At 33.9% G+C, this 22,689-nt stretch overlaps 1 protein-coding gene across 1 annotated transcript; it reads right to left on the bottom strand.

Annotated features, from left to right (window-relative positions):
* Positions 1-18,971: 18,971 nt before the first annotated feature.
* LOC145054579 (UDP-glycosyltransferase 71K1-like) lies at positions 18,972-20,575 on the bottom strand. The gene has a single exon (XM_079002809.1). The coding sequence runs from the start codon at positions 20,453-20,455 to the stop codon at positions 19,037-19,039; it is 1,419 nt and encodes a 472-aa protein (XP_078858935.1). The 5' UTR covers positions 20,456-20,575; the 3' UTR covers positions 18,972-19,036.
* Between the last annotated feature and the right edge of the window lie 2,114 nt (positions 20,576-22,689).

Genomic DNA, 22,689 nt, shown 5'->3' with positions numbered 1-22,689 from the left:
ATCTCGAGACCTTCCTGGTCTCCAATCATTCGTCGGTTATTTGCAACACCGAGCTCCAACTCAATTGTGGAGTCCAAGGACTCCTTACTTAGTCACTCCCACAACTTCTGAACGAAATCATTCTCTGGAACTAGTTTCCACTAGTTTTCCTGTCACTACGGCCCTAACAACCTTCCCGATCCAACCGATTGGGTCCATACGTCGAACCCTGACATCATCAGATCCAAGACTAAAAAAAATGATGGCTCCCAGACTAGCGGTAGCCCTTAACATACGCGAACCCAAGCGGTCCACTGCTTCCCTGATCTCATAACTGATGTGACGATCTATTGCCAAATCGCCGACTTAACCATAACCGAACCATTTAGGAAATCCGAAATCTAACCCATGGATTCCTATATCCTCACTGCTGCACCCAAACTGGTGGGTACTACTGCTTTCCCGCGTCCAACAACGCGCTCATGCTGCCTACCAATCTGATAAAGGCCACGGCTACACCCGCGGACTTACAACTCTCTAATACTATCTGGCTACTAGTGAATGCTACGGCTACCCCCGTAGACTTACAACACTACTACTACTATCTGACTACTAGTGAATGCTACGACTACCCCCGTAGACTTACAACACTACTACTACTATCTGACTGCTAGTGAATGCTACGGCTACCCCCGCAGACTTACATCACTACTACTATTATCTGACTGCTAGTGAATGCTACGGCTACCCCCGCAGACTTACAACACTCTACTACTATCTGACTGCTTTACTAACCAACTATTCCGAGGACATCCTGACTATTCCTAGTTCTGCTAGCGATCCCTCATTCTGATTTCTTAAAACCAGCCCTCAGTCATCGAATACTGCATCAAGCTCGACATCTTATATCCTTGATATACTTCGCGTTTCGTCGGGGAAGTCTTCGGCTTGGTTCCCAAACCAACCGTCTACTAATCCGGATACAAGAAGCTATTGTTGGGAAGTTTCCAAACTCCCAACTCCTGAATCTACACAACTCTGCATGCTGACTCTGTCACTAGCTACTAATACGGAAGCATCTCTTGCTAACCGTTCTCAGGATCCTCATTCCGACTCACTTGAGCCCTACTGGTGGTCCTCCAATCCTGGATTCCCAACCAGCTTCTAACCATCTCGATTACATGACTCACTTGATTTATATGTTATGCAATTTACATGTTATTTTCTATACAATTTATATGTTATGTGTTATCCAATACAAGTTATCAGTTTACATGTTATGTAATTCACATTTAACATGTCATATATAGATTCCGATAGTGAAATTTTATCTTTCTTTTTTTACGTTCATGTTGTTGGTTGATGTTAACTTGAAAAAAACAAATAAGAATTGAAAGAACAAGATATATTGATTCGACATTAATCGGGCATGCATATACATACGATTTGCTACATGGATCTTCTATACATTGTCACGATCTGACGTGTCTTTCACACGAAGCATATGTACTATTATGCAATCATTTTACAAAAAGAAATTGGTTGCAATATAGTAAGACACTAATTAAGCATTGAAGATAAAATGACTTTGTTTTTGACAACTATAGAACATAATGAACGTTTCCGACTGGTTAAACGAAAATTTCAATAATCCGTACAAATGGTTCATAAATGTTTTCATGAGGTACTAAATGCAATGATGCATTTTGCAAAAGAAATTATAATGCAAACATCTTCTATATTGCAATCACAAATACCTCAAAACAATAATGAAGGCTAAAAGACATATTTCTTAAAGCAATAGGTGTGTTAAATGGAACGACAATGATTGCTATGTTTTTTTTACAACTATAGGACATAATCAACGTTTGAGTTTGAGACTTTTGCTACAAAAGTTATGTACACTGACATGTCTTTATACAATTTTGTGTTTATTCTTTGACCATATAACAATTTTGTATATTGTCAAATTTGGTTCTAGCCACTACAAGAAGACTGGGCAATAGCGGTGACGCGTGTCGTCGCTAATACTCTTAGCGGCGACATGTCACTGCAAATGTGTCGTCGGTAATGCTTCGTCGCTAATGCGCATCTAGTTGCCGCTAAAGGGTCATCGTCGTTGCTATTTGACTTGTCGCCGCTAATACGACGTTGTCGCTACAAAAGATGTCGCCGCAAAAACAATATTTTTTTTTGTTTATTAAACATTAAATTTATAAAAACAATACAACATTTATAAAATCTGATAACTTTTTATAGAAATATTAATCCATACACAACCAATCCAAAATATTAATATTAGTCCACAATCCAAAATATTAATCCATACCACAACCTAAAGTATTCTTTTAAATTACAAAACATTTCATAAAATTCTAAAGTAACTAATCGTCCTCATCATTTCCTTTATTATTTGGTGGCAACAATGAACGAAACCACTCTTACAATGCTGCAGAACAGGCCGGGTCCTTTAGTATTGTTTGCAACATTTCCAACTACAAGGAAAACAAAATATGTTACCAACATACCAACATATCATAATAGCATTATAATTTCCAAAAATTATACCATTCTACAAAATATCAACATATCAACATATCAAATACACTTAAACATACATCTACTTTCCATTATAGCATTATACTTGGAGGAAAAAGTCAACGCGTTTTTTTGGAATTTTCGAACAGACAGGGATTGTTTCACGCGGATCGCCACTATGTTAGCAATAACGATGACATATAACGTGTCAATTACATGTCGCCACTATTGCTCGGCGTCACCGCTATTGCCAATGTTTCTTGTAGTGTAGAGCGTTTGGGTTTAAGACTTTTGTATGCTTGCAGTTTTGGTCACTATGTAAAAAATAAATTATAAAAAATTGTCCATGTACAAATAATGTCATGTGGAGTTTTTGCTTACAAAAACATTCCATGTATTATTGTATTTTGTATTTACGTATGTTGGTAAGTGTGACTCATATGTACAAATAAATTATAAAAATTATCAAAAAGTCTTGTATATTTTTTTTATAGAAATAATCCATATATTTATCTCTATTAACAAAAAAAAATTTAATTAAAGCGCCACAAAACAGGATAATATCAGCCATTCAGCCTAATTAATTAATTAATTCTTGCAACAAAGTCAAATTGGGACGATGAGAGTTCCAACAAAGTCATATTCGGATAGTTGTTTATGGTGATTGAATAATCGTAGTTTAGTTGGCGGAACCCTTTAGGGGCCAGGGAGCCCATGGTCCCCAAGCTTATTAGTATACTAATATCAAAGAGAAACCTAAAAAATCTAAACTAAGAACCCTTAATTCACGTCGCCAGGTTATTAGAAGTGCTTGATGCTGCCTCAAGACGAGAAGATAGAGATAATATCGATGTTTATAATTTGTCCATTGTTTTCTAAATTTTGATGTTTCTTGTTTTCACTGTCTAATTAAAATCGTTACTTTTGCTTCCTGTTTCACACAATCACACAACCGAAGGAGTGGGTTTGTGGGAATATCCGACTTAAAAAAGGTGTTTTATCGTTCTACTTTCACAAACTTAAGAAATTATAATAGAAAATGAGTAGATGTGGGAAAAAATTTAAGAAAATAAAGGAGCAACGTGAGATCAAGATGATTAATGGTTTCAGAAAATGAACCTTTCATAAAAGATAAGGGAAGCTGGAGGTTATTTTATAAATTCTGTGGGATGGAACAGTGGTTTTCATTTCTAGATAGTAATGGAAAATATTTTTATAATAATATTTATTTGTATAAATAATTTATAGATGTCCAGAAATATTCGTTTATTATTAACACATTTAAATGTTTCTTTTACTTTGATATTTTTATCGTGTTAACAGAATTAAAATTTATAAGGTCTTAATAAAACATTTATCTACATTTTTATAAAAAGTCAATTTATAATAGGTTGGTCACAACATCTTTAAAAACTAAGTTCCTTCGGGTAACATTTTAGGTATTATCATACAACGACTGAGAAGGCAAATGGACAACAAGTTGCGCCGTTAAGCCCTTTTGTATGGTAAAGCCAATTCTTTTGAAGACTACATTTATAGATCTAGGAGATATAACATTGCTATGCATGATCCATTGTAGTCTACTAAGAAGCTCCACCGTATCCGACACAAGGAAACCAAACGTATCAAATGCAAATGGTATGAACGTGTGTTGATTTTTCATGCACGGTTTCTCATGTTTGGCAACCTTGCATGAAGCAACTTTTAATGCAGTCTGTCTCGCCGTGATACCCCCATTTCCCTTCCACCCATTCAAAAATCAAAACGTCAGCCGGCCTAATGGTTGACCTTCCTTCTATCGGGTCAGTCAGGAAATTTAAAGGAGCATCTTTCGTGGCAAAAACCTGACACGCATACATATGTCGACCAAAACATCCCTAACCATACGTTCTTAGAAAATTATTATTTTTGTAAATGTTAAATATGTCACTACACATCTAAGATTAATTGAGCTTCTATTATATTAATATTTTGTTAAACAAATATATTAATGTTTGTCTATAAATTATAAATATATATTTCATTCGTCTCAAAATTATTGTCCACAAATAAAAAACATACAAATTAAAAAAATATTATTTGTCATTAACTTTAGTAAATGAAATGATAGTTTTATCTTTTTGTTGCATTTAATTTAATGATAGTTGCATTTAATTTAATGGTAGTTTAACTAATAATGAAAGTATTTTGGTAAAAAGAATATGCATTTTTAGAAGTAGGTTATTATTTTAGGACAAACCAAAAAGAAAACATGTAATATTAATGTGGGACGGAAGGAGTATTAACTATACAATAATATTTTTTGAACATATATTAAATTTTTATTGTTAGTTTTCATGTTGTTATTTTCTTTTAAGTTGTAAAAATCGTTATATTTTTAATCGAACTTTTATTTATTATATATAATTTATTAGTGTGAAAATAGTTGTTTTCCGCCCTGTCGAGTTTTTTCATTTTTTATGTATATATAATTTATGATATGATAAGATCTTTTCAATTCATATTGTTTTAATGTTAGTTGGTTTTAAACACGAAACTTATTAAACCATAAAAAGAAATAAGGATTGATTTTTGAGAAAATGACAAAAATAGCCATTTATACTAATGAGATTACAAAAATAGCCAAAAAAAAAATCAAAATTACAAAATTAGCCCACAATTTCGCAGATGGAGATGCCCCATCTGCGAAATCAGCATCTCATCTGCGAATGTACAAGCACCTAAAGCACAACTGTGCTTTAGGTGCTTGTACATTCGTAGGTGCTTTTAATTTTTTTTTTCTGTATATATAGGGGTAAAATCGCAGATGGAATAGGTCCATCTGCGATTTACTCTCATTCTATCTACGAAATTGTGGATTTTTTTTGTATTTTTTTTAGTTTGACTATGAAATGAATTGGTTTGACTACGAAATCATGTTGCTATATAAAAAGTTTTGTAGAAAAATATCATTTTGGTTGTTATTTGTTTAGGAACTTTCTCTACAATTTGCTCAAAAAATGATTGAATATTTGGTTTGTCTTGTAACCGGTGGGAGATGACAAGTTAATGGAACTAATCTGGAATACATATGTCCACAGGGAGGTATTTCTGAACTTGCTTTGATATTTTCTGAGTATATTAGTTATAGTGATTTTGTATATTTGGTAAGAAGCAAAATTGGTTTGTTAGACAAATATAGAATTAGTCTTCGTTTCCACCATCTTGAATTAAATTATTATATAGCTATAGTTGAAGACATGAATGTTAGAATGTTGATAAACGTAATCAAATGTAGTGGAGGAAGGGCTGTGAAAGTGTTTGTGGTGGTTGATGAAGTTGAGGAGGTTAATGGGGGTGGTGAAATTGGAAACCAGCTTGTTGATAATTTATGCAGTTATAAAGGGAGCAACGATCCGATAGGTACTTTCAATACTCCTAGTGTACCTCAGTTTCACAGTGTTGCTGAAAATGTTAATATTAGTTATTCACCTATTCACTATGTGGGTCCTGAGAATTACAAGCATGTTGGTGATAATGATGTTGGTACTTATCTTGATGATGTGGGTGGTCGTTGTGATGATGTTGCAGAACAAGAAGTTAAAGTTATAAGTAGGCGTGTGGTAGATAAAACTAAAAAGAAAAAAAAATTCAAGTCAAAAAAATGAAAAAAATCATGTTTACGGGCATTATGTTGATGTTGGTGATGTATGTTTAGATATAACCGAGCTACAAAGCAATTCCGATAGAGATGAGTTGGGTGATGAAGTTAAAGCTAAGTTTCCCGATAAACTTTTTCACGGTATGCCCCCTGTACCAGCATGACCAGTTGATATTAATGAAGATATTCCAACACAGATGGTAGACATGAATCTTCAAAAGATTCAATGTGAGAGTATATTTAAGAACAAAGAACTTTTAAAGCGGTGTATTGGTAAAAAATGTCTTCGAGAAGGTTTCCAGACGAGGACAAGTAGATCCACCAAATCAAGGTATGAAGTTGTGTGTGTTTCGAAAAATTGTTCTTGGTTACTAAGAGCAAAAGCAATTAAAAATTCTGATGGACTTTTCCAAGTGAATAAATTTGTTGATGTACACACATGTTCTTCAACATTGTTGCAACCTAATCATCGACAAGCAAACAAATATGTTTTGGGTGAATATGTTGCTGATGTTTTGGCTGAAGACTATAGTAGAGTTTATCGGGGAAAATAAATTGTTAATGATATGAATGCTCAATTGAATATCAATATCTCATACCATCAGGCATGGCGTGCGAAGCAATATGCATTGTTGTCGTTAAGGGGTACGAAAGAGGATTCTTTTACCAAACTTCCGACGTATTGTCACAACTTGGCCAAACATAATCCGGGTACTGTCACACATATTAAAACAGATGCTGATGATCGCTATGAGTTTTTGTACGTCGCACTCGGTTGCTCGGTTAGTATTATCATATTATATTAATTTTTTAATATTTATTTTGGTGTATTTGAATAGATATACAATGTATTGTAGGTACGCGCTTTTGTCAATTTTTGTAAGCCGACCCTAGTAGTAGATGGAGCTCACCTAAAGGGCGAGTTCAAAGGTACCATGTTACTTGCAGTTACTAAGGACGGACAAAACCAAATATTACCGGTTGCATATGGTATATGCAAAAATGAGTGTACCGATTCTTGGATATGGTTTTTTCAAAAACTACATGATTGCATAGGAAATATGCAGGAGCTTACAATTATATCTGATAGGTCTCCATCTATAGCAACATCCGTTGCCAACATTTTTCCTCATGCTCATCATGGAATATGTGGTTTCCATTTGTATTTCAACATAGTATCTAGATTCGGCAAGAGTAAGACGGTTAAATGAATTTTTTGGGAGGCGTGTAGGGCGTACACAGTTGATGCTTTTCATGCTGCCATGGATGTTATGAAAAAGACAAAAGAACCAGTATGGGAGTACTTAAAAAGTATAAATCCAGAAACCTGGTCAAGGGCACATTTTAAAGGGAACGGATACAATCTTATGTCGCCCAACAGTGCAGAGTCTATAAATGCATTATCTAGACACGCACGTAAGGTGCCAATACTTATGTTGATCGATTTTTTTCGTGCTACAATGCAACAATGGTGGTTTCAAAGACGTAACTTTGCATGTATTAAGTAAATTTGTAATATTAATGTTTTATTAGTTTTGATGTTATTGATCTTAACTTCTTCATTTTGGCTGTTTTTTTAGCGGAAGCAACAACAATACTTACCCCTTGGGCGGATGAAGTTGTAAAAGAAAACAAGAAAACTTTTACCAAATGGGATGTTCGCATGATCTCAAATACGAAATGCGAGGTCAAAAAGGGGGCACAAAATGTGATTGTTGATTTTCAACATATGACATGTACATGTAGGCATTGACAACTTGATGGGATACCTTGTGGTCATGTCATAAGATGTTTAACAGTGAACAACTACCAAGACTGCTCGAGGTTTGCATTAAATGCTTACCTTACCGAAACACTGAGGAAAACATATGAGGAATCAATAAACCCTCTGCCAAAGCCATCCGAATGGGAGATCCCCGATGATTTGATGATTGTTAAGCCACTTATAATGGATAAACGTCAGCCAGGCAGGCCAAGAAACACAGACCGCATTCCATCCCAAGGCGAGGGTCCAATTATAAAAGAGTGTTCTACATGTGGTCAACTAGGACACACGAGAAATAATTGTACTGGAAGGGCGTCCGGTAGCAGAGCAGGTCACATAATTTCTACTGCAGAAATGGCATATAATATTGGTGGTTCAGCGGGTTGCTCACAAACCTATAACGCTGATTTTGATATAAAACAACCTTCAAATTAAGAGTAATGATGAGTTGTTTACTTATTATGTATTGTAATATTTTTATTAACTCTTACAAGACATTGCTATGCTTTCATATTTTAGTTAAGTTTGTTGATTATAACAATGAATGAAACCTTTATATTATAAAATATAGTTTGCAGATTTCTTTTAACAGTTACAACATGTTATTTAAAAAAACAACAAACGATCCTTTTGCAACCTAATCTGTTTCATGATAATATTACAACAACTTTGTAACTAATTTTTAAACTCAGGGAACTGCAATGGGTACTTCTCTTTCTCCATTGTTATATAGTCATCCCTAATTCTCATTTTGTCTTCGAAACGATCCTTTTTTTTACCATAATGTGTATCAACTGCTCATCCTTCTCAGCAAGCCGTTTTTCAGTCGTTTTGATTGCCTTCTTACTCTTTTTTATCCAATCTTTATGCTCTTTGATTTTGTTTGATTGAGGTCAATCCATTCTTGAGCTTGTTTGCATTCTGATTCAATATCATTAGCAAGTTGAGTGAGAAGTCGGGATGACTCTTTGTCCTCTTCTTGTTGTGCTTCAGCCTTCTTTAATTCTTCAAAATTTTCATGTGACATATATGGCCCGGCTGAAGAGGGTGTAAAAAAAGGGTCTACCGAATCACAGTAGTAACAATCTACTTCGTTGCATGAGCAAATTTCGAATTTGTGTGAGGAACTCATAATAAAGTCGATATTGTATTAAACTGGAGCTATAAGTGGTATTTATACATACTAGACAGTAATGAGAAGTCCAACTTTGAAATGACTAGACAGTAATGACAAGTCACTGTAGTAACCTGCACATCGTAGTAGGACCCTTAAGTGACAAGAGATAAATGACAGTTTGACATGATAAAACATTGCATAAATCTGAAAATCGTAGTCCAAATATAACCATTTCGTAGTCAAAGTATTAATTCATAGTCTATTTATTTATATAAATAGATGTTTAAGATCTAAAAACCAAACACCCAAATCACCTAAACGAAACGAACTCCCATTATTAGAAATGTCGTCGAATGCAGCAAGTTCTTCGAATGAAGTACCTGGTTCCAATTCTGAAAGGCCATGGACGGCAAATGAGGTGTTAGTTCTAACACGATGCTAGCTAAGTGTTAAGGATGGTGTATCGTTACTTGCTCCCCCGCATTGCCTAATTGGTGATGAATGGACTCGCATAACATCTTTGTTTAACCATGAGATGGGAGAAGGACAAAAAAGAGAAAAATCAGATGTTGTTACTAAGTGGATGGATGTAAAGGAAGAAATGACATGGTTCAATCGAGCATGTAATTATGCGAAAAGTAACAATGTTCGTTATCGTGACGAAGAAGAGTTCTTGGAAGTTGTTACAGATTTTTACATCTGTGAGCATGACGGCAGAGACTTCGAATATGAGGAAGTTTGGAAGGTTGTTAAAGATAAACAGTATTTCATGTAGACCGCTCTAATTTCTGTTAAGAATAACCCATGGACTTGTGTTTTACGTTAATGCTTTGTTCGTATTATGTCGTTGTTTTTCATGTAATTGTTGTAATGTTTTTAATGGTTCATGGAATCCTTGTTACTAATGTATTCTAATGTATTGTGAAAACTAATGCAATGGGCATTTATTTATTCAAATTAATCATACGAGTTGCTCACATAATAAACTAAAATAGATTTTAAACAAACGAAATACATACGAAGTACATGAAAATAACCTAGTACATGAAAATAACCTAGTACTCACATAATAAACTAAAATAGATTTTAAACAAACGAAATACATACGAAATACATACAAAATACATGAAAATAACCTAGTAAATGAAAATAACCTAGTACTCACATAATAAACTAAAATAGATTTTAAACAAACGGGATATATTTCAAAATATTCCAAGGGGCTTCAAACTGGAATTCCAACCCGTTACTTAATGACTTGTATTCCTCCTTAGCAGCTTCCAAGATGACCTCCTCAGTAGCATTTAAACGGGTGTCGTCAATTTTGGTATAAAGATCGTTGAATAATAGAACTTCGGTTTTCATTTCATACCATCTTGCTAAGATGTCTAGTTCGTCACGATCGTTTCTTGTAGCCATTCGGTTTTCAGCATTGAAAATATTGGTTAAACGGCTCCAAAACATTGGATCGTTCAACTTGCTTGTCTCGTACACATGAATATAAGCATGTGTAAGAACCAAGAACTCTTCATTGCTCCATGATATAGAACTCATTTTGATTGAAACAAAGAGAGTAGAATCTAAAAAACAATATTTGAACAGCTGTATTGGTTTATTTAATAAAGTATGTATGTAACTTAAGGTCAATTTATAATAGTTTCTACACAAAATCACAGTCCAATCTTCTAATATGTCTGCAATTCATAGTCAAAATTAACTGACGAATGCAGTGTACTATACTTATAACACAATAGATCACTGTTCGAGTTGACAAGTCATCCCCGGTCGAATGACAACACAATACATTGCTGCTTGAATTGACAAGCCATTGCACCAGGAAAGTAAGGAGTCGTTATAAATAGATTTTAATATCCGTTGTAATTGTATTGTATTACTTCCTTCCTTGCAATTATGGACTCACCACATATATGGAGGAACGCAGAGGAGGTCACTTTGGTTCAAGCTTGGATTATAACTGTAGAGGAGGATTTTCCACCGGGTCCCCCACAAGTTCGTGCTGGATCATTTTGGTCTCGTGTCTGTCATTTGTTTCACCATTTAATGAGCCGTACTCAATATCGAAGAAGAAGAGATGTCAAAGCGAAGTATCTGGATATGAAAATAAAGGTGAAACAATTTCAACGTATTTATAACGAGTTGGATAACGAACATGCAAATACGGATGAAGACATTCTACGGCAGGTGGCTTTGGAACTATACCGTTTTGAATATGATGGTAGCGAGTTTACCCACTTAGATGCATGGAATCTTTTAAAGAATGTCCCTTATTTTTAAATGCATGTTGGTTAAGTTAATTGTTTTCGTTATTTAAGTTGCTTGTTGTTGTATGTGTGTAGTCGTTACTATTTAATAAACGTCCATTTCTTTTAATGTATGTTGTTTCCTTAATAACCAATACATAGAACGCCATAAAATATAAATGGGGTACATAAATAACTAATACATAATACGACATAAAATATAAACTGGGTACATGGATAACTAATACGTAACACGACACTAAAATAAAAACGGGGGACATAAAAAACTAATACATAATACTACATAAAACATAAAGGTGCTACATGAATAACCACTGCATTGAGGGAGGTAACAGGACCACCGTTTCATTTGGTATTTCCCAATGCACATGTGATGGTATAGTATTCACCAACTCAAATCCATATGCAAGTCGATACACATAATTAGTGAACTTGTAATCAACCATTCCGTGAATGGATTCAGATGTACGGGTTCTTAGACATGCTATAGCGTGGCCACATGGTATACCACTTTTTTGCCATTTACCACAACTACATACCCTTCGTTCGAGTTGTACGTTGTTGGTGGCAAAATTGTCATCGAATTCAAATGTATCCCCATACAAACGTCTTGCATTACAATTATAAGACTTGTTGAGACATTTTTGAACCTTACTCTCAACGTAAGGGGTCAACCCACCAGACAACCTCCCTGTAAAATTTGATATTTTAATAAAAATAGTAGCACAATAAAAAAAACTAAATATAACAATCTCCCTTACCCGCCACTTCGGCCCGTTCAGTATACTTTGATTGTATCGACGTGGTGATTAACTAAATTATCGTTGTTATAGGAAACTCACGTGTGGATATAATTTGCAAAATTTCAGGGACGTCAATCGATTTAACATTGTAACGTATTTTTGGGAAAAATGCTCGTGTCCATTTTGAAATTGGTATATCGTCAAGCCAGTAAATTGGACTCATAAGCAAGGTGGAGAAAGGTGGTTTCCTACATGTACTTTGCAACCTTTCCAAACACAAGTAAAAATCATCAACGCTATATGCATTGCATGACTTCCAAAACAACGATTCGACTTCCGTATTGTTATGTCCGACAGACTCACGTATCTTTCGAGCTATATCTTTAGGACAATATCCATGATAGGAATCCGGGTAGGCACTCTGAACACCAAAGTCTATTTTATCACACAGGTTGCTTATGAAACCAACCTCTATGTCCTCACCTAAACAATTTTTTAACCTCATCATGAACCATCTCCATGATTCTTCACACTCTAAGGTTCCCAAACCAATTGCTAAGAGTAGTGGTTCATGATTTCCATCTAAAGCCACTGCGAAGTACATTGTTGTCAGATAGCTCCCAAGAAGGGGTAAATAACCCACATATATCAGCGGTATCATGCACCTAAGGAAGGTACGAATCTACATAAAAACGAACACATATTAGTGATAAGTAAAAACTAATCGAGATACATTACCATGAAATATTATATAACTAAATAAAAGAAGTATGTTATACCACGCAACCTAAAGCCACAAAACAGAATTGAAAGCGGTTGGTATCGGTTTTCTTAATGGCTGTGAAGGTATTAGGATTTGTTCTTTGAAGGTTATGCAAGAAAATTGGTAGTTGAGAAAAGCTTCTTTCGCTGTAAGTACTCATTTTCAATACCGATGATAGTGCTCTACAATCATCACACAAATGCAATATGAAACAAATGCAATTATAAATAGAAAATATTGTATCTCTACTGTTCAAAATTCATAGTTTAACCTTTTAAATTCATAGTCAAACCAGTTCATTTCATAGTCAAATTTCACTGTCCGGCATGACAATACTACAGAATGTACTTGTATGGATTTCGTAGTTCAACTTTTTGAATTCATAGTCAAACCAGCTCATTTCATAGTCAAATTTCACTGACCGACATGACAATACTACAGAATGTACTTGTCTGCATTTTGTAGTTCAACTTTTTGAATTCATAGTCAAACCAGTTCATTTCATAGTCAAATTTCACTGACCGACATGACAATACTACAAAATGTACTTGTCTGCATTTCGTAGTTCAACTTTTTGAATTCATAGTCAAACCAGTTTATTTCATAGTCAAATTTTACTGACCGACATGACAATACTACAGAATGTACTTGTCTGCATTTCGTAGTTCAACTTTTTGAATTCATAGTCAAACCAGTTCATTTCATAGTCAAAAAGAATTGTCTGTAATATGATTTCTTCTATAAATGGGTGTCACTCAGTATGAAAAATTTAACTTAGAAAGTAACTCCGATTTAAAAGAAAAAGAAGGCTAATGACATACTGCAATTGCGGAGGAGAACATATCATTAGGATTTCGGGTACAGCTAAAACCCAGGAAGATTGTTTTACGCTTGCCCATATTTGGTATCATGTTGTTAACGTCATTCAAATTTAAACCCTCGTGTTTACATGACAAAAATTTATTTTCTTACTGTCAATGTTAAATTTAACAGGGACCAAAATGCGGGTTTATCAGTTGGGTTGATGAAGAGAAGGACCAATCATCTATGGTAATAGCTAAAGTAGCTAACTCTAATAAGCTCTTTCAATCAGAAAATAAGAAGTTAAAGATAGCGTTGGTTTGTAGTTGGGTGTTGTTCTTGGCAGTTCTTGTTTACAAGTTGTAAGCTTTTTAATATTGTTTTTATGGTTTTGAAGTTGTTAGGTCAATAAATTGTTGTATTTGTAACGTTAAAACAAATGTTATAGTCGTTCTTATGTTGTATGTATTGATAAGTAATTAGTAGGTCATTAATTTGTTGTAATTGTCGTAACGTTAAATTTTTTGCCATCCGTTGAGTAAACTGTAAAAATAAACTAATAATCAAATCCAACATTAATTTAGATATACAATTATATAATCCAACTACATAGGACCAAGACTAGACCCCCAAAATTTTTTTGTCATTCGTTGACGGAACTCTAAAGCTGTATTTTTTGGGTCAATAAGAACACGTATTGGTTGACCTGAAACGAATTGCTCCATAAACATACAAACAAAAACACCGCAATCTCCCAAATGACTACTTTGTTAGGGAACATTTTCTTCATAAATGAATTGCATATTCAATGGAATCCTTGGGATGTTCCTCCGGTCCCAATACTTAATCTTGTCCAAATAATTTGCCACCCGACGTTCAAATTTGGAAAAGATTCCTTCAGATTAAGCCCCTCTACCAAGACTGTCATAAATATGCACTTCCATTGACGCTAATCGTAGTTCCCCAAATAGCCAATGATTAGGGGATGAATGAATCGGCAATAAGACCTGTATAAAGATCAGAAAATAAAATTATGTTTTTTTACATCACAATACAAAAACATAACAAAAATAACGATATTATTTTCAATATAAACAATTAAGTTTACCGTATCAACATCCCACCAAGCAACCATGAAGTTAGGGTACGTAGCAATACCAGCCATAAACGCCCTCCAGTCCTGTCCTTCTTCCAAAGCATGAGAAACAAAAAAATTTGGAGACATTATTGTATGTCGGTCGCTCTCAAACCGTCTTTCCATCAATAGTCGGTACCAAATGGTTATATGCTGCACACATGATAGTTTTGTTATTGACTAAAAAACAATTAACTTTTAAAATAATAAATTAACAATTAATTTACCGCTGACTCCAACCATCCGTTGTGTGTATGCCCAAACAATGAGCTCCAAAAATCTCTATCTAACACGAAATTAAACAAACGATGCTAGACATCATATGAATGAAATATATAATTTTGGATGACAACCTCACCGCCTGCTACGTAAGGTTGCAGGCGCAACATGGAGAAGTCATGAGCAACACCAAAAACTGGAGGAGGAATGGGGCTTGTTGATTTGATATCAACCTTCTTTTTTGTTCTTCTTTTTTGCTTCGGTGTCGTGTGCAACTAAAAACAATATTCAAATGTTTAAATCTATATCTTTCAGATAACACATAAACATAAAATCATGAGTTTATAAATAAAACGAATACCTCGGTGTAAGGAGGGCACAAATATTGTGATGGTTTTCGAGTCATCGGTTTATCGGGTGTAACTTCTTTGCCATCATACTCATCAAAATAATCTACAATTCCCGTTATTATTATTTCGTCTTCGTCCGGCACATCATCATCAAATTTTTTCCCCGCATTGTCATTCCTCTTCTCCGACTCCTACATTAAAAATAAAACTTTATACTTAATAACGAAATACACATAATTTAATAAGCAATAATATCTAATTAAATAAATGATTTAATCTACTAAAAACAAAGTATAAATTAATGTAACTATAAGAACCTCTTTAACTTCACTATAATCATTTACATCAAACACATCATCATCAAATTTGTTCCCCGCATAGTCATTCCTCTCCTCCAACACCTACATTAAAAATATAACTTTTTACTTAATAACGAAAGACACATTATTAAAAAGTAATTATTAAAATCGTAAAGGTAATATCTATAACAACCTTGTCGTCTTGAATATCACCAAAAACATTTTCAGTTGTATTGTTTTTATTCGTCACTTCATCTTGCACAACCTATATTTTCAAATATAAAATATGAATACAGGTATTCATATATGTTAATAAAATTTAAAAAATAATGTAGCGTGTAACTAACATGTTCATCATATTTTCTTTGTGACACTATCGGATCATCAAAAGTAATGTCGTTCCAAAATTGTTCAGTATTCACTTCTTCAACAAAAACCTTTGTAGGTTGTCGGTTCATAAACACATGCTGCTCCAGTGCATGTAGCCGTTTCAACACCTCGTCTAGGTTGTGTTTCCCACTGCCCCGACCTCTACCATGAGAGCGACCACTGGACGACATACTAGACGAAGATTCGTCTTGTCTCCTAAAATGGTCCCGTACTGGGGATGGAATTGCATGCTTTCCCTTCACCATATACATACTCTTGAAATGACATATAATAACAAGATGTCATCTCACCATCACCCGGTAACATGTTTTGTCTTGGTGGTTGCCCCTCCTAAAAAATTAAACATATTAAAAATGCATATAAAAGTATAATAATCAAGTTTATTAATAATAAACGAAAAATTTATAAACCTGTATCTTTGACCAAATCTTGTTCACGTCAACCCATTTCAATTTTTTTGTTCCACTCCATCGTTTCATCCGAGGCAAATCTTTATTTTTTCTCAATACAAATCCACATGCACGAACAACCAGAATCATCTCATATATCCATATCTACAATTTTTTACAATTACAGTAATAAAAGTTAAAATTAAAATAAAAAACATAACAATAAAACAATTTAAATATAAGAAAATTTTTATACCCTTATTGGAGCTGTAAATCCTGAGACGGAGTACTTTAAAGTTTGACGACGCTCAGAAAGTGATAAATAATTATGTATTTTGTTCCATGTATCCTCAAGGTCAACATAAGTAAAATCCCAGAGATAGCTACCTCAAGCGAAGCTAACAAAACAAAAAAACAAAATTGGTTATTATATAAATTATAACTTTAATAAAATAAAACTTTTAACGTAAACAAAATATACCTATTCCAGAGATCCAAATTCTCAGCCAAAAAAACCAATCTTGTGGCACCCGATCATTAACTTCTTTACCCAAAAAACCTTCACACAAAATGTATATCAAACATACTCTAACCGCATCAACGTCGTCAAGTGCTAGGAATGTTCAATTTAAATTTAACGTTTCAGGTCGCCGATTTTCACCGAACTATTAGTATGGTCCGGAAATAGCCGTTCACGCAATAAACATCTTTTTTTACTGCTTAATAATTTTTCCGACCCTTTTCTCCAATGTTTTTTGGATACTCCCCAAAATTGAAGCCGGTAATCAAACAAAACTCTTCCGGCCCATAAACCATTTTCGTATTGCCTACTCGAAAATATAATCGTTTTATTCCATCTGGAGATAAAACAGGGTCTGGCCGGATCTGATGAAGGAACATTTTATGAAACAATAATGCGTCCCCTTGTAAACGAGGGACATCAATAAAATAACCAAATACGGTATCTCTGAAAATGGCACGTCTGGCATCATCTAAAACTTCAAATACTTCTCATATGTTACCGCCCGAGCCTTTTAAGTTCGCAAATGCTTTCATATTGATAAAACTAAAATCATGCTGCAAAAAAAACACAAAAACAAATTAGAGAACTAAAAAATATTTTGTTTTTAAAATATATGATTACGAACTGCAATAAGTACATAAACAATTAGTAATGCAAATACAATTTCTTAATTAATAATTTATATATTTCCGATAAAAAACAATAACATACACATATATAAACAATTTTTCAAGTTATACAACAAATATATTTACGATAAAAAAACAATATCATACATAATTATATAAACATTTTATTAAACAAATTTTCAACTTAAACGACAAATATATCAACGACAAATTTTCAACTTAAACGACAAATATATAAACAATTTTTATCTTTCTAATTAAAACTAACATTTTATAACCATATAAACAAACAATTTTTCAAATAAAACGACAACCAAATTAATAATTTTGCAAGTTATACGACAACTTTATACAAATTTTCAACTTATACGACAAACACAAACAATTTCTAACAATATATATATGACAAGTTTTCAACTTATACAAATGTTATATATATATACAAACGACTATTTTGCACATACTATAATTTAACTGTTTTTCACTTTATATAAACAATTATACGATAAGAATATACAAGTTTTCAGGTTATACAACAACTAAACAAATAACAAAAATAACAAATTGTAAACATTATCTACGCAGTCTCTACTTGTACATTCAAACAAACACTAACAAAATAGCATTTAAACTTCAAGTATACTAAAGAAATATTAAAACTATCAAACACAACAAAATTACCTTTTTTTAACACTAAATAATACAATAAATGATAAAATAAAAAAAAGTTTAAACATTAAAAGAGTTAAAATTTAACCATATTTGCAGGATTGTTGACATAATCCTCAATTTTCTTCAAAAACTAGCCAAAATTCCGAGAGAAACCCAAAGATAGAGAGAGTTTTTGTGTAGAGAAGGGTGAAAAATGGAGAAAAAAAAAGTTTATATAGTGAAAGAGAAGGGGATTTCGCAGATGGGACATCTCATCTGCGAATGTACAAGCACCTAAAGCACAGCTGTGCTTTAGGTGCTTGTACATTCGCAGATGAGATGCTGATTTCGCAGATGGGGCATCTCCATCTGGGAAATGGCTGACTAATTTTGTAATTTTAATTTTTTTTGACTATTTTTGTAATGCAATTAGTATAAATAACTATTTTTATCATTTTCTCTTGATTTTTTGATACCTAATTCTAGTACTCGAAATTTAGACTATCCGTAAAGAACCCTGATCGCCTGTATATATGTAAATCCACATATCTACGTCTTTATCTATCCCAACTATTAAACATTATCACATTGCCATACAGACAATTCTTTTTTGTATAAAAAAAATACTTTCAACCTCAAAAGTCATAGGTGCAATAATTAGGGGGAAATGGATGTTGAAACTCACCAAATAGTGTATATATATATATATATATATATATATATATATATATATATATATATATATATATATATATATATATATATATATAATATCATTTATTACAAAGACAAGAAGTTGGTGGTCTACTTCTCAAGAGCCTTGTTACTCTGCCCCTATATTTTGTAACATGTCATCAACCAATTTACCTAGTGTAACAAACGAAGATCCACCATTAATCAAAGCCTTCCTGCTTTTCTGACTTATCTTCTCCACTCTCTCTCTGACCGGGTTCGTATCATCCATCAAGCAATCTATGGCTCTCTCTATCTGATCTGCCATCACCAACTCGGTCCCACTGCTTCTGTATGTCAAACTCAACTCCACAGCCAATCCCAACTCCCTCACAACCAAAAAAGCATTCAGTTGTTGTTCTGCATTCAATGGCCAAGTTGCAATAGGGACCCCACACCACATGCTCTCCAAGATGGAGTTCCATCCACAGTGAGACACAAAGCCTTTTACAGCTCCATGTGCAAGCACTTCGATTTGTGGTGCCCAACCACAAACCATTCCTCTCTCTTTCACTCTACCGAAAAACCCATCTGGCATAACCTTTTCATAGCTCGTGTAGCCACTTGGAGCTCCATGCATGGCTGGTGATGGCTGGCGAATCGACCACAAGAACCGGTGACCACTCCTCTCGAGAGCAATAGCGATCTGCTCTATCTGCGGCTGCTTAAAGCTCCCCATACTCCCGAAGCACAGGAAGAGAACCGACTTCGAAGGTTGTTTGTCGAGCCAGTTCTTGATCTCAATCGATCCAGTTGACTTATTATGGTCAAGCAACGGTCCAACCGGGTATACAGACGGTTGGGCTACCATTGAATTAACAGCGTATGGTTCGAGCTCAACGTATGAATTTACTATAAATCCTTTGCATTCCTGGAACTTGGTACCAAGATAAAGGAAAGTTTCATACCCACCACCAGTTTTGTCAAATACAGCTCCAGGAAGCACATTTACTGGAACATGATTCTGGTAACTTGGGATAAGTGAGTCAGGATCCGATGGGTTAAAACTGAAACCAACTTGGTTGTGGCGGATCGGGAGGTGGAGGAGGAATCCAAGAAAAGCTGTGTTTGAAGTAAAGAAGATGTAGGAAGGGACCTTGAATTTGTTGGCTACATCGATCATACAACTGCAGAACATATCAAGGACAAATCCAAGTAGATGTGTTGAATCATCTGATACCAACTCCCTGACTGCTTGTTCAACTTGAGATTTATGGCTCTCGATGAAGAGGGTAGCAAGCTTTTCTAAGGATATAGGCGAAGAGGAAGAGGGTTGAGGTCCTTGAGGAAGAGGGTCGGTGGGATGAATTGTGGTGTATTTTATTCGGGCATTAGAAGCGGCAGACGACTTCGTGTATGAATCAATATCAGTTTGAGCGGGATTACTGATAACAAGGACTGTGATGGATAATCTTTCATCTCGATCGACCAAACGCTTTGCAAGTTCTATCGCTGATTTTAGGTGACCATAACCAGGTATAGGTATGAAAACAAGCTCCAACTTCTTCATAGCTGTTATCTGAAGCTGATCAAAGTCCGATCTGAAACTAGAACGATGAGTTATTCAACTTAATTGGTATTACACAAGTAGCATTTTTTATAATGAATACCCCAGTTTATTTCTTAAAAAATTGGTATGTTTACCGATTCTTTTGTAAGTGGGCCCTCTTTTACCTAAGAAAAAATAAAGAAGAAAAGAAAAATGACGTGTATAACGCTGTTGCATTTCATTTATAACTATTGTTATTTAAAAAATATATTTAAATAAAGATCTATTAACCATTCTTTCATCCCAACTAGATGAATTTACACTTTGGCCCCCGATTAGATTAGGTTTGCTTAAATGTTGGATCAGGAATTACAAAGGGACTGCGGTTGTTGATTCCTTCGATCAACATGCAATCTGTTCAAAATCAGTTTTGACTCCTGATTTGGTATTATAAATGTAGTGATATTAAAAACCCTGTTTTTCTACCATCACAATAAAATAAAAAAATAATTACAAAATAAGCCCAAAAAATCTCCTTTATTCAAAACAAATAAATCAAAAAAACCCCAAGAACAATTCATGTTTCCAAGTTCTTTCTAGTATTTTCCTGAGTCAGTGTTAGAAAATCTTGCATCATTTTCAAAGGCTACGTACATAAAAAGCAAACACAATATCACTTTTTAAAAAAGAAAATAAAATTAATCTTAAAAAAAAGCTTACAATATGAAAATGCTGGTAGCCATTAGAAGTGGATGTATTATGTTGAAATGATTTTGTGGGTCCAAATCTTGGATCAACAACTTTTGTTGGAGAAATTTGAGTCTGTTGAGGTTGCACACGAGCAAGGACAGGAAGGGAGAAGGTTAGCTGATAGTATTTTCAGACAAAAGATGATTGCTATCAAAAGGTGGACGTCTCCGGCTACCATTATCCAATGAGCAGTGACGGATCCAGGAATTTTATATGACGGGGGCACTTGAGACCATCTATATGATAGGGTCGAGTTAAATGTCAAAATATCTGATCCGGTCTTGTGGTTTTTCGGTTTTTTCGACCCTTTATAAGAATAATATATTAATTGAGGATTGGAGTTTTAGTTTTAATTCACTTTAACAAATTCGGTTGGTTCATTGGGAGCATTGCATGATAGAAATATATTTAAGCCCATTTTTTCTAATGCAAAATGCAGTCTAATCGAATTGTTATTGGGGGCATGTGCCCCCATATCTTAAAGGGTGCGTCCATCCCTACCGACGCACCCCTACCAATGAGAGCACAAATTCCATAGTTGAGGTTTCCATTCTTGAGTTGACATCTTTAGTGCCCATAGTGTCACTTTGCATAGGCCGAATTAAGCTATAACCATAATGAAATACAATATAAATACTGATTAAATAATAGGATAAAATTTTAAAGTATTTATGCCGGATAAAATATATATCCACTTTAAATTTTCATTGGTATTTAAGTCGCTATATCCTCGATACTGTATTGTGTTCCACATTATCATTTAGTCAGTACTTTCCAACAAAAAAAAAAAAAAAAAAAAAAAAAAAAAGAAAAAGAAATTAAACATAGAGAAAAAAAGTAAATTTCCATAAATATGAAAATTACTTCATGAAAAAGTAAATTTCCACATTATCATTTATGTACGTTGCTATAAATGTAATGGCTGTAAGGTATGATGAAAAAAGTAAATTTTCATAAATTCATGAGCTTACTTCAGGTTTTTTTTTTTCATAAATACTGACCTTACTTCATAAATCCATAAACTCACTTCATTGCCATCACCTTAAAAAAACATGAAATTCAAGTTATTCAAATGTTGTTGGTTAGGAAGAAAAAGAAAAATGATGGGAAAGATTTGAACTTAAAGATTATCATAGAAGATGAAAAGTAGAAACTTTCGATCTACTAGAAGATGAAAATAAACTCACTTCATTGCCATCACCTTAAAAAAACATGAAATTTAAGTTATTCAAATGTTGTTGGTTAGGAAGAAAAAGAAAAATGATGGGAAAGATTTGAACTTAAAGATTATCATAGAAGATGAAAAGTAGAAACTTTCGATCTACTAGAAGATGAAAATAGCAGCTTCTCTCATAATCATCTTCAGACCCACTTGAATAACTCTCAATCTGGTTTTCATCTTTTGAAATAAGAAGATATAAACTTTATCATAAGCCCAAAGTTGAAAAAAAATAGCTAAGTGGTATTTGTGTAATTAACCGTATTTGGTAGACTAACTTTTGACA

Source organism: Lactuca serriola, chromosome 5 (assembly GCF_051521515.1).
Source record: "Lactuca serriola cultivar US96UC23 chromosome 5, Lser_US96UC23_V15, whole genome shotgun sequence".
In the NCBI taxonomy this organism is placed as follows: Eukaryota; Viridiplantae; Streptophyta; class Magnoliopsida; order Asterales; family Asteraceae; genus Lactuca; species Lactuca serriola.
The sequence above is the reverse complement of the archived record's forward strand: the minus strand, read 5'-3'. Positions and strand labels throughout refer to the sequence as shown.